Here is a 23,671-nt window from a genome sequence, read left to right as displayed (position 1 = left end):
GACTTTCCATGCCAGAAGCACTGAGCCATGAACAAACACTGACCCTGGTGAACCAGAACTTGGGCCCTGAAGGGGAGTCCCTGTCTCTAGAAATCAGTTCACAGAGCGGGAAGGATGGGTGGGTCAGTAAGGAATCAACAACTAGACTGTCTCTACCAGATAATTTGTTAACAAAGGTAAGTAACTTGTTTACTTGATAGAGACTTCTAGTTGCAGATTCCTTGCCTTAGAATAGATACCAAAGCAATACCATCCCCAGAGACAGGGTCTGCGAACCAAGATCATACTAAGAAGACCTGCAGGAACGAACGGGCAAAGAACCCGTTCCTTCAGACCAGACTGTCCAGGCAGTAGTGTTTGCCCAGGCAAAGATGCCCACGTAGCTGCCTGACATGTCCAGGACTGGAACTCTGCATGCTAACAGTGGTTGCAGCTGTTGATATGGTGTAGTGAGCAGGCAAACCTTCCAGGGTTTGCTTTTTAACCAATGCATAGCCAATTATGATGCAGAGTACAACCTATCTAGAGGTATTCTCTTCTGCACTGCCTGATCTTTCTTTGCACCCACTTATCCAACAAATAGGTGACCATCCACCTGGAACTCTTTGGTAGAATCGAGATAGAAGGCCAATGCCCTTTTTGGGTTCAGGCGGTGGATGCATGTGGGGGTGCATAACAAATAGGCAAGGTGATGGATTGGCCTACAAGGAAGGGTCTTCGGTCGAAAGGATGTCCGTGTGAGAAGCACCACTTTGTCAGAATAAATGGAAAGGTAGGGTGGCTTAGATGATAATACCTGCAAGCTCACTGACCCTACGAGCACCGGGGAGGCTGTTAAATGTCAGGAACCTTGGAGTGCATTTGTTAAATGGCTCAAAGGGAACCCACAAGGAATGCCAGAACCAGATTCAAATCCTATTGGGTCATGATGGAAGGTGAAGGAGGAAACATGTGGGTAAGAATCTTAAGGAACCTATTGACAATAGAAGACTTAAAGAGGGTTGGTCACGTAACCTCAGAAAAGCAGAGATAGTAGAGATAGTAGAGAAATAATCTTTAATGTTGACCAAAGCAGAGCCCTGCCGGGCCAAAGTTAGTATCAACAGAGCACCTCTGCAATAGGGGGGTGGGGGAGGGGGGAAATCAACAGATTTGTCTGTGCACAATACCACAAATGTGTTCCCTCGACAGCCATATACTGTTTTGGTGGCGGGACGCCTCGCTGCCAAGATAACACAACAGACTTTAGGTGGAAGGTCGAAAGCTGTCAACTTCCGCCGCTCAATCTCCACGCAAGAAGGTGGAGACTGGACAAGTTCGGGTGGTGATCGATGGCCATGCTCAATAACTCAGGATACCAGACTCTTCATGCCCAGTCCAGAGCCACAAGAATTTCTTGGGCCCAGTCGTGCTTGAGTACTCGGGGCAGGAGTAGTATGGGCGGAAAGACATACAGGAGGCCTGAGCTCCACTCAAAACGAACGAGTGCCGCCTTAGGAACTCAAACACGCTAAACTGCTGACATTGCGAGTTCTCTACAGATGCTAACAGGTCTAACCAAGGCTCTCCCTACTGCTGACAGAGACCTTGCGCCACCTCTAGGTGGTGACGCCAATTGTGATCAACCAGACCCTGTCGGCTGAGTTTGCCCGCCCTGGCGTTCGGAGAGCCCACCAGATGTTGAACCACCAGGGATATGCCCTGCTGTTCCAGCCATGTCCAGAAGCGCAGAGCTTCCTGACAAAAGGTCCACAACGCCACTCGCCCTGCTTGTTGTAGTACCACATGTTGGTGGTGTTGTCTGGACACCTGCACCACATTCCCTATGAGAGAGGGAAGGAATGCTTTCTATGCCAGTCTGATTGCCTGGTGCTTCAAAAGTCTGATGTGGAGCCAGGACTCTGCCTGCGACAAAAACCCTCTGATCTCCGCCTCTCCCATGTGGCAACCCCATTCCAAGAGTGACACATCTGTCATCACTGTCAGATCTGGTTGGGGATTGGAGAAGGATCTGCCTCTGACTCAATCGCGGTTTGTTACCCACTATTGAAGACCTTGTACAGTGCATTCCGAGATCTGAACCATGTAGAAGAGATTCCTTTGATGCTGGAACCATTAGAACTTCAAGTACCACGGCAAAGCCAGCATATAGCATCTGGCATGATACTCTAGCAGGATGCAGAAGGCGATGTGGCCCAGCAGCCCCGGAGTCATTCTCACCGAAATCCAGGATAGAGGCTGAAACATCTGTATCATACCCTGAATATCCTGGACTTGCTGCTCAGAAGGATAGGCCTGAAACTGCACTGTGTCCAGAAAAGCTCTGATGAAAAGGAGGTAGGGGTAGAATGAAACCCCTGACCTGTGCCGATGAAATGCGAATACCAACATCACGTGGGAGAATACATGAGGGGCACTGGTAAGGCCATAATGGAGCACTGTTAACTGAAAGTGCTCATGGCCCACCGTGAACTGCATGTGGCGCGTGAGGGCCAGCAGGACGGAGATGTGAAAATAAGCATCCTGCAATGTCAGCCAGGGTGAGCCTTTTCAACTTCTCCTACCTGAGGAAGAGATTGAGGAAGAGATTGAAGAACTGAAGGTCTAGGATAGGGCAAAGGCCCTTGTCCTTTTTGGGTACTGGAAATTTAGCGGAAATAACCACAACCTACTTCTGGCACATGGACCCTCTTTCTATAGCTCCCTTAACCAATAGAGCTGAAACCTCCTCACAGAGAAATGCTAAGTGATCCTCGGTCATGCAATCGCAGGATGGTGGCATGGGCGGTGGAGCTGTCTGGAAGGGGAGGGAGTAGCCCTTCCGGATAATTTGCAAAACCTAAGCTTCTGATGTGATGGTCTGCCAGAGGGGCAGATGATGGCAAATTGAATGAGTCAGACTAGGAAAGTTTGGAGGCTGCAGCAGAAAGGGGAAGGGGGGGGGGGGGTTGACTGGCAAGACCGCTGACTCCCTGATCCAAGCAGATGCAGGAAACCAAGTCCCCGCAGCACAGTGGCTGGAGGGGAATGGACATGGCTGGGTGCCCCTTATGTAGTCATGAAAGGGACAAAAAGCAGACTGGGGGGGGGGAGGGGGGGGTAGCTGACAAGCCTAGGGACCAGGCCATAGCCCAGGACTCCTTAAAGGGCTCAAGTACAGAGTCTGCTTTGTCTCCGAAGAGATTGCTGTCAAAGGGCATGTCCACTACGGTGGATTGGACATCCCCTGAAAAGCCAAATGTCCTCAACCAGGGGTGGTGCCTCAAGCCCACTGTCGAAGCAACCGATCTGCCCAGAGAGTCGGGTGTATCCAGCCCACATTGGATTGCGAACTTAGCAGCATCTCTCCCATCAGCAACAGCTTGGAAGAGAATGGCCTGGGCCCCCTCCGGGACCTGCGGCAGCACTTACGCAACATGTCCCATAAGGTATGGGTATACCAGCCCAAAAGTCACACTGTGTTCACAGACCGCAGTGCCAGGACAGAGGGAGAAAACATCTTCCCAAGATGATCCAGTCTCTTGGATTTCCTATCCGGTGGTGCAGAAGGGAATGCGCCATGGGATGTAGAGGCTTGGATAAACAAGCTCTCAGGGGGTGGGTTAGGAACGCTGGGCCTTTAGGCACAGGCTTATGGCGAAAGGCTATGGTCCTGTTCAAAGGAGCCCCTGCGCTGGGTTTGGGCTAGTTGCCCAGCAGGACATCAGTGAGGGTTTCATTGAAGGGCAAAAGGGGTTCAGAGGTGGAAGCTCAAGGTTGAAGCACCACTGTCAGGAGGTTAGATTTGACAGCCATCGAAGGCAGTTTGAGGCACAGGACCACAGCTGCTATCTGCACCACCATGGAATAGGACGCTCCCTCTGCTGTAGCCATGTTTGAGGGGGAGGGGTAGCATGCCAGCATCGTAAGATGTCTAGACTGTTGGGTTCACCCAGATCCTGACCCCAGTCCACAGGGTCATCAAGCTGGTATTCTAAAAGGGTCCAGCGACCACCTCCATACCCTCATTGTACCTATAAGTATAAGGGTCCAGATCTGACAAAGGAAGCAAGGTCCCTGTCAAAGTCGGAATCAGCGTCACATGACGCTTGTCCGGCTCCATGTCTGAGTCAGCAATGTGCTTGGGATTAACGTTGGCCCTGGGCCCGGGCAGCATCAGAAGCATCACACTCGGAAAGGTCGTCAGGGAGGGCCACGGTTGCACAACCCTTGCCAGTTCGATCCGGAAGTGGATCTGTGGGTGCCCTCCAGAGCCCGGTCCAAAGCTGCCAGCACTGAACCCAAGGTGCCAACCCCACGGGGCCCAAAGGTGCTCCAGGAGGGTCAGACTGCCTGAAGATGAGGCGCATGGCCTCGTAAAATTCTCATAATTGGGCAGGGGTGGCAACAGCTCCTATAAACTCGGGGAGGTGCAGAGCCGGCCCAGGAGTAGCCTCCAAGAACGGAGGCATAGAGAGAGAGCTGACACTACTTTTCCCTTGCTGTATTATCCGACCGACTGGGTGAAGTCGTTCTTCGTGACTTCTTGTGCCTACCTGAACGTCCCAAAGATCTTGAATGGGATGACGACGAGTGGTGAGGGCTCTGCAAGCAGTCTCAGGACATTCCTCTAGACCGAGAGCAACGCAGAGCTGAGAGCCGGGCATGAGTGGCTTTAGCAACCGCTCCATCAAAGCCTTCGGGTTCATGGCTTGGCACACATAGCAAGTCTTTGGGTCGTGGTCACACTCTACCCACCACAGACACAATAGGCGAGGATCTGCCACAGACATCATCCAGTGACAGGCATCGCAGGGTTTGAAGCCGGTTTTCTGTGATGACATGTCGACGCACCAGAAAGTCCGAAAGCTTTGACAAAAGTAAAAAATTCCAATCAAAAAGTGTCTGTAGGGGTAGCTCTTCAAATCTGCATGTAGGCTGGCGTCTGAAAGAAAAGAACGGACGCCAGCACACTGGGGTGGCACCTATACAGGACCCGCAACCACAACACCTGTGACAGATGCGGAGCCGACCGATGCCACCTGATGGCACACAGAGGTACTAGTCGAGAAAAATCTCCGGATTCAAACTGATGCCTGGGGGAAATTCTAAGGTAAGGAATCTGCAACTAGACATCTCTATTAGATACTACATTACTCTAACAAAAATGGTGTCCACATAAAGTGTAGAACAATAACAGATTAATATTCAAAGACAAATTTGATTGTATCTTAGATCCAATTCCCTTGCAATAGTCTTGCTGCACACAATCTTACCTGCAATGTATTTCGGTTTTTTTAATTAACAATTGCAATGCAGGACTTTATATTTTAACACTGAAGATGGTTTGTATAAACACACACACACACGTGTGTGTATATATATATAACAAAGCGGTCCTAATTGCGGCGCGCTTGCACAGGCTGGTCGCACGTCAAGGACGGACCTTCCCTTATTCAATGTTCAAACAAACAATTGTAGATACGTTGCAACCCAGAGGAGGATTCCGTTTTATTTCAATTATGTACAGCAACTAAACCACCACCGGTGCATTTCAACCAACAGGTCTTGCTCACAGAACAGCACAATCCATTCAATTGTGTGTTTTTGTGGTAAATGTCTCGCTTGAAAATTAAGTATGACTTTACACATGGGTATTTCCTCAAACCTTTCTAGAGAAAAGGCTGCACTGCATCATGAACAACACCTGGCTTGGTCAAAGCTACAAGAATGATTTTACAGCAGGGAAAAGATCTCTGGACAAGAAAATCAGATTAAGTTATTAAAATGATAGTATGGCACACATTTGCTTTTTGTATACAATCACTTACCTCCTGAAAGAGGGTAGACATTTCACAAACCAGACATGAGCTTGGGCTTTGCATTTCACATTTGTGTCTGTCTGAGAGGAAAAAGTCTCGCAATAGTGGAGTGTGGGTAAGTGCTTGAACGATACAGTTCATAAAACACGTATTTCCAAGATTGATCAGCCCTCGTAGACCTACAGAGAAAAAAAGATTGGACAAATATAGATCTGTTTTTCTTTTAAAAGACTGAACATACATCTGTTTCAATACTCTGAGAGACTTTCTTTCTAAAAACAATTTTAATCAGACTCCTAATGTGAACATCTCCAGGTTTAGACTGGATTCAGGACATTTTTTTAAAGCAGTACATCACCAGCAGAAAGTGTTGCTTGCCAAATTCCCCACAGCTCTGTGATGGCATGAGTTTGCATATAGTGTATCACAGGCACTGGCAATGCCAATTTGAACATTTTTTTTTTTTTCAAAGTCATAAGAGATTATCATGGTCAGAAAACTGAACGTATCAAAGATAATGAAAAACATTCAACTAGAGGAGAAGGTGGAGGGTGATAAAGAATTGACAGCAAGACTCGTATCCATCAGGCAGAATTTGACCAAAGGGAAGTAGCTTCTACTACTTGATACTTCTTTCCACAGATTGCTTATGAAGCAGTTTGAGACAGTCAGTGTAGCTCATAAGAGTGGGAAGGAAAAAAAAAAACACAACATTCGAAAAGGCAGAGGGAATTATAAACTCTGTACTAGGAAGAACCCTTCACTAATCATTTCAAACCTTAATCACTGAAGAACTTCACATCAAAATTATCTGTGGTTGGCTAACCATGATCTGCACCTTCATTACCAATGACTAGGTTATGCCCAACTCAGAACTATTAATCCTGAAGGAAGAATAGCCTACATTCTCTACTTGGATTGAGCTTAGAAATCTATAATTTTAGTTTGAAAGATTGTGAGGTGAAGAAAAGCAAACCTGTTCCAAGTTAACTCTTAGAAGCTTAGGCAAACAAGAAGGCTTGACTATAAGAGTAAGCTTACTATTTGAAAAAAAACATTTAAGGAAGGAGGAGGCAGCAAAGGCTGACCCTCAAATCACACACCCTGCTGAAGTACTGACAATGAAAATCTTTTGAAAGAAAAAAAAAATCTGTAACGGACAAGAATACAGAGGCTGAAATACTACAGGTCATCTGAAATATTAGAGCCAAATTAAAATTACAAGGCGGTACCACAAATGGACCTCTCAAAAACTTATTGGTTAAACCTCTCAGAATACGAAAATGACAACTTTAATAAAGACAGCTGACAAAGAAAAAGATAAGACTGCTTGAAAACATCATTTAATGTACTGAAACTGACACCTTTAGCGCTCAAATTGACTGCAAACTGCATTATATGTATTACTGCCTCTCAGAATACAACTTTCAACAAGCATTTACCCTGCAACGGGTCTCGTGTTTTGCTCATGTTAGAGCTGATCGCGTTGTAAACTCCTAACCCGACTTTTCACCTATCGGGCAAAAGTGCATTTATGTACATAACCCGAAAAAGTGAAATTAACTATGTAAAGCACTCGACTTCTGCCAAGCGAGATCGCGCTCGTAAATTAGAGAAAAAGAAGTCCACGAGCCCGATGGAAAACAGCGAGCCTCGCATGTTTTCTGTACTTGGTCGCTGCGCTGGAGGAGGGCTAGGCACCGGAAAAGGCATGACATATGCGTGCTTTCGACTAATGAAAGCAAGCAGATTTTATTAGGCAAGCCCACGTACTAATAAACACTGACATGATGTTGACAGGGCTCCGAGCCCTTTTCTGAACACTATAGAGTCTCCCTGCTTTACGCATGCAACGCAGGCTCGACCCTAAAAATAGACTGCCTTTATGAAAGGTCTTTTTGACACTAAAAAAAAATCAATACCACTTGATGTAGCGAAACAAGTGAAGTCAAAAAATGAAGAGCTGTAGATGCATATGATTTGCATCCTTCTGCCATATTCTACTGGCTTGGACATTTCAAGTTGGTTTGCTTCAAAGAAGCTCAGAGTAACAGGATGCTCTGTGATTTTCCCCTTAGTCTTACAGCACGCATGAGTGCAGACTCCAACCTGAGATTGCTTTTCACTCACTGGCTGAAAGTGGAGTGAAGAGAATAGTAGGTATGAGCTCTGTTGATTATTAGTTGGCAATATGCATTTAGTGTAGGAAATAAGCCATCAATGCCCATGTCTGCGGAGGAGGATAGGTGAATGTGAATCTACAGCACTACACACTACCAACAGATGCTTACAGGGTAACATTTTCCATATGTATCATGTGTGGTAGTAAATACACATGCTTTCATCCATTGTAAAAGCAGTTTCCTCCTCATGGTGCCTAATGGGCGGATGATGCAGATGTCTGGAACAAGGATCCTAATAAATTCTGGTAAAACGTAGCTTGTTGACAAGCTAATATGTCCACACAATAATGCTTTGTGAATGTGTGATGGCGATCAAGTAGCAGCTTTACAAATATCTACTAAAGGTATACTAGCAAAGAAAGCAAAAGTAGCTCCCTTTTTATGTGTAGGGTGCTCTCGGAGGTATAGGAAGTCCACATTTTGTCTTTGCATAACAAGTTTGGACGCGTTTAACAATACATCTTGGTGCTTTGAAAAGCTTTGGTCCTGTCTATATAGAACATGTGTACCGGTTAAAAAAAAAAATCTTGGTGTGTAATAATCTTTCCACTAACTAACCTGACTGTGGAAAGAAAATGGGCAACTCAGTAGTCTAGTTCACATGAAAAGGGTATACCAACTTAGGTAAGAATATTGATGTTTTCATAAAGACCAACTCTAAGCTAGGTAACTAGTATAAATGGCTCTACAATGGTAACAGCTTCTGCTTCACTAATGCGGCGGAGGGATGTTTTTGCTAAAAGAATAGTAATTTTTCAAGAAAGGAACAGCAAGAGACAATTAATTGGTTCAAAAGGCTTGCCTTCCTTATTTGGGGGATGAGGGTGGGGCCAACTGTCTTCACAGATAGCCTGTATTTGCTGTATAGAATACCAGGTCTAAAGGTATTTTTCCTCTAATGTAGTGGGCGTTGTTGGGAGACTCTGAACTTCCTCCATACCACAGGTGTAACCACCTCTGCTCTAACATTAACTTTGAAGTTCTCTAGAGCACTCCTAAGAAACCCTGTGAGCACTGGCAGACCTGAACTGTGCGTTCAGTGTTTGGGGGAACTTCTACCAGGAATTCATTCTCCTCTTCAACTGCAACTCCATGATATGCCATTATCATCAGGTGATTAATGTTTGGTGTGAGAAGGCTCAAGATCTGGCTGGTCTGGTGGGTCGATATAATTGTCCCATGGATCATCTTCTACTCTTGTCTTTGCAGGTTGATATTAACGGTTTTTCTCCCAATAATGGCTGCTAGAGTCACAGTAAGAGTGAACTGATCCCTCTGGAGACAGGAGGAGGCGGTGAACCATATGGGTGTGGACTAAGGAGGTGAGTGTGTGGGTGAGAGGCAAATGAGGTAGCCATGTCATTTTGCTTTTTCGTCACTAGGTGCCAAGTCGGCTCGAAAATTATTTCCTCCTCAAATGTGTTTGCTTCTTGGGTATTAGAGGCAATGGTACTGGAAACTTTCCGGCTTTGCAGAAGTATTTCCAGTATCCAGGAAGATTATAAAGTATTCACTGCCTTGCATCCAATTCTTCCGCTACCTTTTTGAGCCGTCTACCTCACAGACCTCTGATCTCAGCATCGAAGACCGGGTACTGGGCTTGCAGTGTTGTTTTGGCATAGCCTTTGCCCCGAAGATGGCGTGCCAAGAGTATTCACAGGCAAGAGCGCTGACGCGTAGAGTTATACTCCTTTTCTTTGGAACCTGCTCAACTCTGCATTCTTGTTCCGGAGTCAATCGGCATCCTAAGACGGTGGTGCACCAGACTTAGTCTTTTTGCCTCATGTGTTCGGTGCTCAATGCCATGCTCCCTCTGGATCCATGCTCTGCCGCTATGGCAATTAGGTGGTTTGGGTTACAGTTAGGCACTCAGGACAGTTGGTTTATTTTTGGTCCCACCAGCATCAGCCTTGAAAATGTTACCTTGATCTTCTTCTCATCTCAGATGCTTTAGGACACGATCTGGGGGCTGATTGTTGGCTGATGTGCTGGCACTATGGAACCTGTGCTGTTTCTACCCCAACCTTGAGGGAGTCTTGTTCTATGAAAATAGCTGGTGTCTCAGCGCAGACTGCTGAAACAGCTTAGGATGCATGCACACACATCTTTCCCTACTGTACCATAACATAGTCTTACACTTAAATGCAAATCAGGACTCTGAGGAGGCCTTGATATGGTAAGGGAAGAGCCAAAGTTTGCAGGTGCTATCTCCAGGGGAATTTGTGGCAATGTGGGCAAAGCCAAATGGTGTTCAATCCACCTCCAAATATTTACTTATACATACTCTTCCTCTTGGGGCATAGGTCATAAATCAGGATGCTCCAGCCAACTCTGTCATGGGCTTTTCTTTCAATCTGACTTCAGGTGTAACATCTGCATGCAGTCAGCCTCAAGGCCTCTGTGTCGGGTGTTTCTAGGCCATCCTCTTTTCCTTTGAGAGTTCCACGTCAGGGCTTGCCTGGTGGTGTTTGATGCTGGCTTGTGGAGGTTATGACCTATCAAGCCCCAGAGCCTTTTTCATGAGTAGGGAGTCGGGAAGTCTGCTGCCATAGGTTGTTTGCAAACAGTGTTTAGCCAGGGGAGTTGGAGTTTCTTTTCTCAGACAGGTGTTGATGGAAGTCTGGACTTCTTGGTGGTGGTCACTGTTGTCTTCCAAGTTTCTGCTCCGTACTAAAGGACCAATTTAATGCTGGTGGTAAACTTGATTTTGGTTTGCAGCGTAAGGTCCTTGGAGCTCTGGATCTTCTTTAGCTGAATGAATACAACCCTTGCTTTGCCTTGACGTCAGCATCTGTGCCGCCATACTTGTTTATAACAGCCCAGGAAGCTGAAGGTATCAACCTCTTCCAGTGCATCGCATGCAAGAGTGACTGCAGTCCTGCTGGCCGAAGTTAGCCTTCAGGATACTGGTTTTTCCCTTGTGGAAGTTGAGACCAAGTTGTGCTGATGTGGCTACTGCATTATCAGTCTCATCTTGCATCTACACTCCCTTGTCTCCAAAGTGCAGGTCGAACTGTGTCTAAGGTGTCCAGTGAATTTCATTTCTTCTGCTTACCGTGGATGTCTTCATGATCCAATCTGTGACCAACAGGAAGAGAAATGGCACGAGCAAACAACTCTGGCAGATTCCGGTCCTCACTTGGAAGGCTTCCGTTAAGTTGTCCTTCATGGACTAGATTGCAAGTCATTCCCTCGTAATAATTCCTGATGATTCTTATGAGTTTATCTGGCACAGTGTAGTGTGGAGTTTCCAGTGAGTTATTCTGTTCACGCTAATGCCTTCTCATAGTTTAGGTTGACTTGGGAGGAGGGGGGAGTTCCATTCCATCAACTGCTCAATGATGATCCACAGTGTTACAATCTGGTCTGTGCAGCATCTATTTTTCTGGAGGCCAGCTCGCTGGAGTCGCAACTGAGCATTGACTTGTTTTGTCATTCTTTTCAGGATGACTCTGTTGAACACGTTGTCTGGGGTTGATATGAGAGTTATCCCTCTGTAGTTTACCCAGTTACTCAGGTCGCCTTTCATTGGAGGATCTAGATAAGATTTCCCACATTCCAGTCTGAAGGCACAATTTCCTCTTCCTAGACACTTCCAAAACATGAAGTATAGAATGTCTACTGATGTTTTAATGCCAGTCTTTAGTGTCTCTGCTGGAATATGGAAAGGTCCTGCAGCCTTCCCATTTCTCAGATCTTTGATAGCTTGCTGAATTTCTTCCTTGGTTGGTGGGCTTCAGTAGACTGACAAGTCCTTGTCAGCTGGCTCTATGTCTTGTGGAGAGAGCAGCACGGGCTGGTTCAGCTGTTTTTAGAAGTGTTCCAACCATTTTCCTTGTTATGTTGCAAGGTTCTTTCAAGTTTCCATGACTAGCTGCTTCTGTGGCACGGCCATGGATGAATCTTCACTTGTCTGCTAATAAGCTTCTCTTTGCCTCCTTGTTAGTTTTGATGTATTTGCCTTGAGCTTTTTCTTTTTCCGCTCCTGTTCGTCTGGTGTTGATTGCAGATTTTGTTCCCTTTCTCTCTTGTATTTTCTACAGAGTCTTGGTGTAGAGCCATTCTGCATTGCTGATGTTTCTTGGGAGGGAGCATGGCATCGAGCCGCGAACACATGAGGCAAAAAGACTCCACCTGGTGCACCACAGCCGTCGGGCACCTGTTAGGTAGATTGATGTCACTGTTTCTCTTTGACCTTCTCCAACTAACTTCCAATTGAGTCCGACGCCCTCTAGTTGTTGCAGAGCTTGTTACTGAGGGTGACAGAGTATTCTCTCTGTTTCTATTCATCTTTGAGGAGGATGGTGTTTTGTCTGTTCCATGCTTTCTTCTGCTTTAGCCTGGCCATAACAGAGTGATGGTCTGACTCCTCGTTCGCATCTCTCACCGCTCCCACTTCCTGCTGGGACCGCCACAACTTCTTGACAATGCAGACATGGTCAATCTGATTCCCTGTTGAATGGTCTGGTGACACTGATGTTGCCTTGTGTATTCTTTTGTGTGGGAATTAGCTATCGCCTATCACCAGATTGTTAAGGCCAAAGAGATATAAGATACAAGCCTTTCACCATTCTCATTCATGTCACCAAGGCCATGGTTGCCCATGACTTCTTCGTACCCAGTGTTGTCGCATTCAATCGTGGCATTCAGGGCCACCACCCCCCCACCATCAGTATGGTGATGTCTCAAGTCATTTCTCGAGGACAGACTGGAGTCAGTTGTAAAATTTCTTTTTTTCTCTTTGCGGTCACTGATAGGTGCAAAGCACTGGATAACATTCATTATCTTTTTCTTTGTGCAGAAAAATCACTGTGATGATTGTGGGCCTCCCACCCAATCTGACCTCTTTTGGCTGCTGGCATTGGCATCAGTGCTACTCCCAGAGTATGTGGGGCATTCTCTACCTCATGTACAGAATACAGCAGCATTACTCCCAGAGCCAGTCTGTACTGTCCGGACTGTGTCCATCTCGTCTTGTGGATGCTAAGCAGGGCAAACTTGTATTTTTCATCTATGCTGCCACTTGGGCTGTCTTGCCTGTTTCATACATGGTTCTCACGTTCCATCTTCTGAGAGTCTTGGTTGAAAGCTGGGTACTCGGCTTTGGGGCTTCCAGTGATCTCTGGCTTTCACCACAAGGCATCACAGCTCTCTGTGAAGGTGATTCCTACACCATATGCCTGCCCACATACCCCAAGTTGCTGAATTTAAAGAGTTGATTGTTATCTCACTTAAGACATTTATTATGGCTCACATGATCGCAAAGATTGCCCTCCGATCATCCGTGTTGAAGTTACTAAACTGCTAGGCCCACAAAAGGTATGTGTCGATCTGACTGATACAGAACATGCCTCAACCCTATCATTGAAAGAACAATCCAAGGGTGAAGTGGTGGCTCATGTGCATTGTAAGACTAAGTAAGGAGTCACAAAGCATCAGTCACTCAAAGCTTCTTTGATGAAAAACAATTTGTAATGTCCAAGCCCAACACTAAAGGGCAGGCATGTGCAAAGTATGTGTATCAACATCCACACATGGCATGAGCACCATGTCCAGACCCATTTCCCTTCCCCCACCTTTAGAAGCTGTCATTTGTAAGTTATTGATTTTGGTATGTGGATGGATTTTTTTTATTTTTTATTTAGATGACCCACTTGATGACAAATCAATTCCTGGACTGATGGCTCACACCCATAGACTTACTGACTTCTTTCAGTGCAGATAGGAGTCTATGCCTCTAGTTTTCATGAGGTAAAGCAATTTCAACGACTGCTTGGGACAAGCTGACCTGGCTTCTGCTGATTGTGTGACAGGAAAGATATGAGGGTCAAATTCACTGCCCACAACTCCATAAAACTGAAATGAAATCTAGAGTGCATAATAGACCACCTCACATTTGCACAAATCTATTAAACATAAGCTCTTGCAGCCTAAATGAAAGAAGTCAGACTTCCGCCAGAGGCGGAGGAGGCATGAAGGGTTGATATAGAAATAAACTGAGCAGAAACCATTCCAGATTCATCTGCACAACTGGAGGAATGTAGGTCAGACCCACCACCTGGCAACTGAATGAATTCCACTGGTGCCTAATGCCGTACAGAAAAAAGCATCGTCACACAATCCTCAGGTACCAAATATGTGCAAGACCTCATCAACGGCGTGAGGCACCCAACTGACCTTTTGATTAGCCTCTGCTCCATTGAAAATCAAAAGGACCATCAACGGAATAATATCCACCATATATATTTGTGAAAAACCAACCTTTTTTGTTCAGAAGATTTTGCTCTAAAGTTCTTAATGAGCTGGAGAAGAAAGTTTATTTTTCATTTACAGAAACCCTGTAAACTAAAGGTGGTACAGCAAAGGACAATGATTTGGTCAACAAAACATTGAGGTATGGGTAAACATTTAACTGTTGACAGTGGAGATTATCTACTATCATAGCCAGCACCATTGTAAAGCTTTACCCAATGAAATGGTGAATAGCACAACCACAATATGGTACTGGTGTTCCAAACCTTGAGGCATATCCTTTTTTTGGAACCAAAAAATATCTAAAATATAGATCCCTTTTCAATCTTTCCAAGAGGAACTAACATTCTAGCAACTCTTAAAAGTGTAAACTTCCTCCATCAAGATGTTTATTTTGTGAGAGGGAACACACAGTGGTGTTGCTTAAATAGAATAAATCCCTCTTCCACTATCTAAAGGACCATCGATCCGAGGTAATTTCATTTCTGGCAAAGTGACAGCCAACCCCCAATGGTTTCAACTAAATTTCTAGCATAACCACTTATCCTCTGCTGCGGTAGGAGTGGAGGAAGATAAGCCTGAAATAGTCTGCTGATTCACTACCAGCTGGCCCACTTCTAAGTGGCATTAAAAATTTCAATAGCATTTGCGAAGGTTTCGGCACTTGCCTCCTCAGCTGATGCTTATAGCCACTGAATGTCCTTTTTTGGCGCATCTTGCAACTGCACAAAGCCAAACCTAAAATACAAGCCATGGTCATATGATGCTTAAAAAATACTATGAAATAGTCAGCCTTTTCATCAAACAAATGCTGCTGATTAACATGGCGACCCAGAAGCTTTATAATATTAATTACTATATTCTAATGAACTCATTTTTTATTGGGGCACAGAAACAAAAGCAAATGTAACTTGTGTAAAATGCCACTGCAATCTTGTGTATAGTCTAGCATTAGGTATAAAAGCTCAAATATGAATGAACGATTTCATCACTTGATTGCTTCAAGATAAATCTCACAAAATCGAAAGGAGAGAACTGATCTATATATACAGAAAGCACACACAGGAGAGATTTATTTACTTATTTGGAGAGTCCTAGAGATCCAGAGATGGATCTAGACCGGCAGAAAGACCGACCGGCAGAAAGACCGACCGGCAGAAAGACCGACCGGCAGAAAGACCGACCGGCAGAAAGACCGACCGGCAGAAAGACCGACCGGCAGAAAGACCGACCGGCAGAAAGACCGACCGGCAGAAAGACCGACAGAGACAGACCGGCAGAAAGACCGACAGAGACAGACCGGCAGAAAGACCGACAGAGACAGACCGGCAGAAAGACCGACAGAGACAGACCGGCAGAAAGACCGACAGAGACAGACCGGCAGAAAGACCGACAGAGACAGACCGGCAGAAAGACCGACAGAGACAGACCGGCAGAAAGACCGACAGAGACAGACCGGCAGAAAGACCGACAGAGACAGACCGGCAGAAAGACCGACAGAGACAGACCGGCAGAAAGACCGACAGAGACAGACCGGCAGAAAGACCGACAGAGACAGACCGGCAGAAAGACCGACAGAGACAGACCGGCAGAAAGACCGACAGACAGACCGGCAGAAAGACCGACAGAGACAGACCGGCAGAAAGACCGACAGAGACAGACCGGCAGAAAGACCGACAGAGACAGACCGGCAGAAATACAGAGACAGACCGGCAGAAATACAGAGAGAGACAGGCAGAAATACAGAGACAGACAGGCAGAAATACAGAGACAGACAGGCAGAAATACAGAGACAGACAGGCAGAAATACAGAGAGAGACAGGCAGAAATACAGAGACAGACAGAAATACAGAGACAGACAGAAATACAGAGACAGACAGAAATACAGAGACAGAAATACAGAGAGAAACACAGAGACAGACAGACAGATATCCATAGAAAGATGTATACACACACAGTGAGAAATGCACCACAAAGTCAAATATAAAGACTCTGAAATTTCAGCTCTCTTGTTAGCCTTCGGTTCTTTTCTCTGTGCCTGTGCCATCCACAGTTCTTGAATGAATATATTTTCTTGAAGCACAGTCTATGAATTTGTTTCTTGGAGCTATGGAACCAACCTCAGGCAGTCCAGAGCCACCGCCAGGCATCTGTTTTCATGGAACACAGGTGATGAAGACTAGTTGCCATGTGCACCACAATAATGGGGAACCATGTTCCTCTAGTACCAAATTTGTCATAAGACTAACAATGTTAAGGCAATGGTTTGGCTTTCGTGATCAGGAATCTATTGTCATTTGGCACCTGAAGTATGTTTCAGTGAGGACCTGCTTTAACTTTGTCAGAGGGATCACTAAACAAATGATCTCATGCAAAAGAGAAAAGCCACAGCCTTTCTATTTGAAAAAAGATCAGAAGGTTGAATTCAGTCGAAGAGGAAGGACTCTTTATAGGCAATGTTTGTTGCCAACTCAATCAAGAGCCATCACTGTTTTATATACTTTGTTACAAGCAAATGGAAATAGGTCAGGCATTCGCTGCTTATATTTTGACTTTGCCAATTAATATTTTCTTTGCGAATGGCGTTTGTATGAAGACATGTTGCACAAGCGTGTCCGGATATAGTTGTTGGTGGAGAGGGTGCTGACAGCCCTTTGCCTGGGCAAAACATACACTGTCGATTTAAAAGCCAAATTATTTTATTGTAATAGCTCATACTGCACAGTAGTCCCTGGAGTTAAAGGGGTATACTTAATGTGCAAATGTGTACATTGTGCGACAATACAATGCTATCACAAGGAGTCCGGTATGCCAATGGTTGAAGTGGGATGACACTGTGGTGGGCGGACGCAAAATGTGAATGACACTAGAGAGCACCAGTGGATGAAGAGGGCCAACTAAAGGTCCATGCAAGCATCTAATTAAGTATAGGGCATGTTTTTGATTAGAACAAAATATTTGGGCTAATGCAAGACCTAAAAATATACATCCTGTAGGTAGTTTACGCACATTAAATATGCTCGTTGTAAGTTAATACTGACAAAGAGCCAGCTTTCTTGCCCTCTCTTTTGATACCTTTTTTCCAGTCTTTAGGCAAGACTGAATTCTTATACTAGGTCTTTCTTCTCGACTAAAAACTAGCTGCAGTTGATGCCTCTGTTCCTTTCCTGTTTTGCAACAGGTTAAGGCACATGTTCATCTGGAGGTCCACATCCTGAATCAGAAGGTCCAGAATCAAAGGTTTTTAACTGGTTTGTGAGATTCTAGGGCATAAAACTCAAATGTTTAATGCATGTTGATTCTGCATGTTTAACACCCACCTGTCCCTGGTTATCCTGTGCCATAAGGGAAGCAATTGGAAATGCTCCCTTCTACTGGGGCACAGGCAAGCACAAGCAGGATGACATTATTATTTAGAGGTAGTTAGGGATTTTTCTATAATGACCAGAGATTGCTGCTTGCCTCTCTGACATGGTGTCTTTGTTCCTGTAGGATTGCTGTTGCTTCTGTAGCAGCATTCAAAAGTTCCTGATGTGTTCAGTGACCAAAATGCAGTGGCAATTCCTTATGATGGAGCAACAGGGAATGCCTGTGGAGTCTTAGGATCTGTTGAGGCCATGCTGCCTTTGTTGGCTTCACCTCATTCCCGAATCCATCTCCTCCAACTGTTAAGTTAAATAGAGGAAGCCCCGGACGGAGGCTTGGGGCAAAAAATGACTCTTTCCTTAAACTGAAAAGGCATGGCTGACTCGAATTCAGCCAGCAGAGCTCAAATGCACCCCAGTTTTTAAAAAAAGATATTCCTCCCATCAAACGGCTAATTAATTACCTTGACTAGGGGGGTTACAGGAGTCTTGCTTTAAATCAGATTACTGTAATGCACAGAATTCCACCAAAAGGTTTCTGCTCATGGCCCAGCAGCAGTATATATGATTTCTCGTGGGGCAGTGAAGTAGCAGACAAATTTGTGTTTAAGGTTTACACTTTAGTTCCTCATTATATTGTTTGTGTTATCTTGCCCAAGAGATATCACCTGATTGGGACATTTTCTTAACAGAGTTTGCAACTTTTGTTTTCTTTGTCAAAATGGTAGGAAAAGGTCTAGTCCTTTCTGGGAGACTGTTGCCGCCACAACAGACCTAGTTGGCTGGAACCCCGTATATAAGAGGTTACGCTCTAGAGCCCAGAGACTAAAAACCAGTGGGCACGAAATTTAGATCCCTGTTGAGTTCAGCCTAAGGCTCCAACAGGAGGGAAGACTTTATCCAAAACAGAACAGATGCCATCAATTTCCAATAGCTGGGCTATTTTCAATAGATATGGTCTAAAACGGCATTACCAGGGTTGAAAATGCCTTTGGCCAGTTGGTGCCCATAAGATTTCAGGCTTTAAAAAAAATAAAAAAATAATAAAAAAAAAACACTTATCTTCCAATAGAAAGTTTATTTGCTGGGTTACTCCTAGGGTTTAAGTCTCCACCAGGGACCACAAATGGACTGGGGAATTATAACTGAACTCTATGCCATGACGCTGGCTACAGTGCTCAATGATGTAGGTTCAAGTGTCAGGACAATCTACAGCGGAACCAGAGCCACTCCTTTGGGCACAAAAGGAGCAATGAAGACTCTCGAACACCTGGTTTTCAATTTGATGCACAGGAAGGAATCCAGCAACAAAGGGAATACCAACAAGTAGAAGTTGGCAAACCCACATTATGGCTAAAATGGAATCTGATTATATGGAATAACTGTTTTTAGGATGATCCTGGTCCTTCCCAGAAAGCAGAACATTACTGACAAAGTGACAGCCAACCAGGACCTGTGTACCTGGGAGACCAATAAAGGCAGGCCAGAGTTATCAATGAGTGCTGGAGATCTTTTCGTACAGAGAGAGAGAGCCAGGAACAGAGTATTTACCCTCCGAGATCTGGTGAGGAAGGAAGACCACATGCTACTAACTTGGTCAATATAATAGGATGAGACAAGTGACCGTGGCCTGACCAGAATTACTGGTCAAATGGGATTTGTGAGGTTAACAGTTTCTTGGTATGCTTGGATTCTTGCTTTCAAGCCTGTCAACACTTACTCTGAAGGGTCTGTACAGTCAACCTAAAAAGTACTTAGCTGATGCAAGAGACACCTCTGTGGTAGAGTACTGAGTCATAGTGAGAAACAGTAGGACAGATCCAGTGCTTCATTACGCCCTAGGAAAGCAAAAGTGCCTATGCAGATTGCCAAGCACCACACTTTTAGAATAGGTCTATACTTATCACATCTTCAGCTCAGACCGAGTTGCACAGAAAAATCTCTAAAATCACATTACTATAAATGAAATCTAACCCCATTCGGTCAGTTTAATATGCTCACAACAGCTACAACTCTTGGGAAGCATGTCCCCTGCTTAAAGGAACTTCACTAGCTCAGCCTTACTGACACTTGAAAGCATTTATTTTTTCCACAGGATTTAATATTTTATTCATACCTACAAAAATATCACTTAGGCCTTGGCTACAGGTGTGTCCTCGTGCATACATCTGGATTGCCGGTTAATATCGATCATACCATTATTTTCCTCCAGCACAACAAGCTCAACAGCTTCAATGTGCTACTCAATGCACCTAGATTGTTGTTACATCTAGCCACTGGCCAATCTCAAACTTGTGGTGTTTGGTTGGTAAGCAAGGAATACTGGTCAGTCAACGGCACTTAAGGGATTTTGGGAGAGACAGATAAGGATGATCCTAAGGCTGCCACTGAATGATAGTGGATCATGGAAAAACATTTCAGAGCAAAAGAATAGCTGGATTGGTTAGAGATGCAGTATCTAAAAGGGCCAAGACAAAGCAGAGGCACTCTTTACAACAAGGGTATGACAAAGTGACCCTGCGTGCCAAGGAGAGATTGTCTGCATGTTTGGTGCATTGGCATACTTATTTTGAGGGCATTGGACAGCCTTCAGATTAGCATACTTTCTAAAATACTGGCATATTTCAGAAGTTAGATTGTAAAAAGCAAATATTCATGACAGAGTAAAAATGATTAAGTCAAGCACTGAATAAGAACTACTTGTGGCATTGTCTACAGTACCCTTTGACAAAGCCTGGGGAAACAACCTCCCTTTCCCAAACGCTCTTGAAATTAAGCGCTCTCTCTAGGAAAAACACCCAAGGCTGATTAATAAGGTATCTGGATCGCATTTATCCATTTCTAGAACCGCCTACACCCCTATTGTTGAGCACCCCTTGATAGCAGGTTTGCTCGTGGGTTATCTCCAGGATTCCATGGAAGACTCTTGTTATTTTTTTCCACAAGCAGATGAGCGGCCTGGGCTGCAGTTTATAAAGTACAACCTCATTCTTTCCCCCACTCCCAAACGACCAACTCTGGTACTAGATCCAATACTAGGCCAAAGAAACTGACGTTTACACCATGTGATCCAAGGAATGGCAAGCAGGCTGCGAACAGGCTAAAAATCTGGACAAATAATTAAAAAGCATCAGGAAGACTTCGAAAAGCAACAAAGGGGCAGAGGGTGGAGCAGGTTAAAAAAGGCTTGGCAGGGAAGAAAATTCTGTGCCAGGGTCAAACGAGGAGAACAACAAATGCTGGTTTACATATCAAAGTGTTTCTAAACTGTACATGGGATGCTGCGACCATGTAAAATGGCAACCTGCATTTCGCTTTGAGCCTCTGCCATGGAATAACTGGCTTTTCACAGGCTGCATGGGTACAGTCAGGAGCGCTTCGTCAATTACGAACGATTCGTTTTATCCGTGCTCTGAAGGACATGCCACTTAAAGGCACAGATGCACCACCACCTGCCGCTACTAAGGGGCCATTGTTTCTGGCGCGCTCCCTTCCCCACTGCTTCTTTTATCCAACTGGGGTGTTAACCTCCACTACCTCTTGCAGTTCAGCAAATGGAAAGCTCCCAAGGCTCTGGCCTTCAGAGTCCATTACTCTCCCATTGTTCACGTCTGGCACGCTCGGGGAGCCTTTAGTCACAGAGCCATTTCATATGCTAATCAGTGGCGCCGATAGCCATCTTAATACCTTGAAGAGTCTATTTGGGATACAAATCATTCCTGGATGAGAACGCGAGCGAGTTCAGAAGGCAGAACGCAGAGGTTCCTGAGCCGCTCCATTCTTATCTAAGTGGCGCTCTGGAGGAAAACAAAGCTTAAGAAAAAAAAAGCAACACAAAGCTTTCCTCTGACAATCGGCTACCAAAATCGGATCTTTGGTGGATGTGGGAACGAAAGAGGAGATCAACTGAGAAGGACGTCATGTCAAGATTAGACTTCTATGTTTAGGCCAAAGAGTTTGCTGTATAGATAATTGGTGTAAACAAGAAAGTGATGGGTGGGATTGATGTTCAAAGTATAACTGGGTCGAATTTTCCAATACCTTTAACTACCCACCAACATTTCCCGCGAAATATTTTCATCTCTCCTCAGCTGACAAATCATCTTGGATGCAAAAGGCATTAAAGAGTTAGTTTGTACGAGAGTGGAGAAGATTTGGGAGAGGGGGAACCCAAAATAACGTGTCCAGCAGGATTTTCTGATTCATATTTTAACGTAGTACGGATCCATGAGAAAAAAGTAAAATAAAAAATGTTCACCATGATATGAAATCTGCAGTATAATTTTAGACAATTATAACGGAAAATTTGAAAAACTGTCAACTGCAGTTATGAACTGTGGTCCCCATTACTCCACTTAATTATAGAACTGTAAATCCTTTTCACGGATATTAAATGAAAACATTCAGCCCACACACAAAGCCTAATTCACAGATCTTCCTGCAACTGACGGATTCTCATCCATGGAATTGGGATCAGCTGATATTTACAGCTAGAGATGGAATTTGATATTACTGAAAATACGTGGTGGAAAAGCCACGTGGCAGCCTTGTGGATTTTATCAAACATTTAGATAAGAGATAAGAGGTGGGGTAGCCAACAAATAACAGGGAGAGCCGAGTCCGAGCTGATCCAGGGGTCTGGCTCGGACCTTCAAGCCCATGCACGAGCAGAGTCTTGAAAATATTTTCTATCATAGACCATATCATAACAGACCAAACAACATGTAAAATATGAAGTGTCTTCAAAATTTAAAAAAAAAAACAAAAAAAAAACCGCTTAATTCTTTAGTGTGTGGAAGCTTGGACATTAACTCGTCACATCATAGCACTAGAGAGGAGTTTAATAAAAGTGGTCATTTTTAAACCTGAACCTTTAGTGAATAAAGGGGCAAGATAATTGTCACGTAAACCTGGTACTAGTCCAGATTATTTCAGAGTAATATTCCTCTTCTTAAGGCTCCCCTATGCACTTCTTAGTACAACTCGCCTCAAAGCACGAACTCGGCCCAAAGGCACTGGAGCGCATTACATAAGCATCTGTTACACTACAGAAGGTCAACATTCTTTGTTCATATGGATGGGGTAATGACGTGAGACTAACTAGGTTCTCTACGACTTAACAGCTCTGGCCCAAAAGCCACATCTAGGCTACTGGGAGAGAGCAGGCAGAAGCAAAATGAAAAGATTGGCTCGAGGCTTCAAGAGGACTTTGAGCTGAGCCACAGCCAGGCTTCAAGGCTAGATTTCAGAAGTGCACCCATCTTTATTTCAGGCGGTGTAGTATATAATAATTGCACACCACTTACGCTGTGAGAATAAAATGGCAAGCATGCTAAGATCCTGAAAACATACACATTCAAGATTTGACTAGGAAGGTATTTCTCTACATTAAAAACTATTTTACATATGATGTAAAAAAAAAAAGTTGCATTACACATTTGCCACAGACAATATGCCTCTGGGTGATCCATAGACGTACGACCTCGATACACAGAATACATTAGGAACTCTAACCGTGTTTTTTTTTTAATTAAGAAAAGAAAAAAAACCAATTCTGAATATATGTTCTACTTTTTTGGAATGCCCAAATATGCCTAACTTGAGGCAATGGTCTGGCCAAATCTCTGGTGCCAGCACATCCCAAAGGCAGTTAATGCTGAATCAAATACAGCAACATTCTCAATGAAATGCCAAGTCCTCATTTTTAGGAATGGGCCTTCAGAGGTAATGCAGCAAAACAGTCAAGACTTACCTGGGGAGGGTAGAGTGGATTTTAATGTTGAGATAAGTCTGTACATGTATACATAGTTATGAATAAATGTCCAACCAGTGTCATTTTCCTTGGAAACAACAATGCCATTACTGTGTTCTAGATTACACTAAGTAAGCTATGGCAACAAACAGATGGATGAATCTGGAGCAGCAAGAAATTTGAGACACCTCACTTTATACTGTGGAACTTCAGCTGATGCATCCCTAAAAGATACATCTTTAGCAACTGCATTTATCCTGGCACCGTGTCTTCACTGAGTCCGCACCTTCAGCCACTGGCTTATTTTTGTTTTTAAAC

General features: G+C 44.5%; 1 protein-coding gene across 5 annotated transcripts in view; it reads right to left on the bottom strand.

Annotated features, from left to right (window-relative positions):
• Window positions 1-23,671, bottom strand: part of USP22 (ubiquitin specific peptidase 22) — a 404,497-nt gene that overhangs the window by 197,266 nt on the left and 183,560 nt on the right. For all 5 annotated transcript variants that reach the window (XM_069210051.1, XM_069210046.1, XM_069210048.1 and 2 more), the window contains one exon: window positions 5,811-5,980. In XM_069210051.1, the coding sequence (XP_069066152.1) occupies window positions 5,811-5,980 (170 nt within the window). The remainder of the gene's footprint in view (window positions 1-5,810; window positions 5,981-23,671) is intronic.

Source organism: Pleurodeles waltl, chromosome 10 (assembly GCF_031143425.1).
Source record: "Pleurodeles waltl isolate 20211129_DDA chromosome 10, aPleWal1.hap1.20221129, whole genome shotgun sequence".
Taxonomy (NCBI): Eukaryota; Metazoa; Chordata; class Amphibia; order Caudata; family Salamandridae; genus Pleurodeles; species Pleurodeles waltl.
The sequence above is the reverse complement of the archived record's forward strand: the minus strand, read 5'-3'. Positions and strand labels throughout refer to the sequence as shown.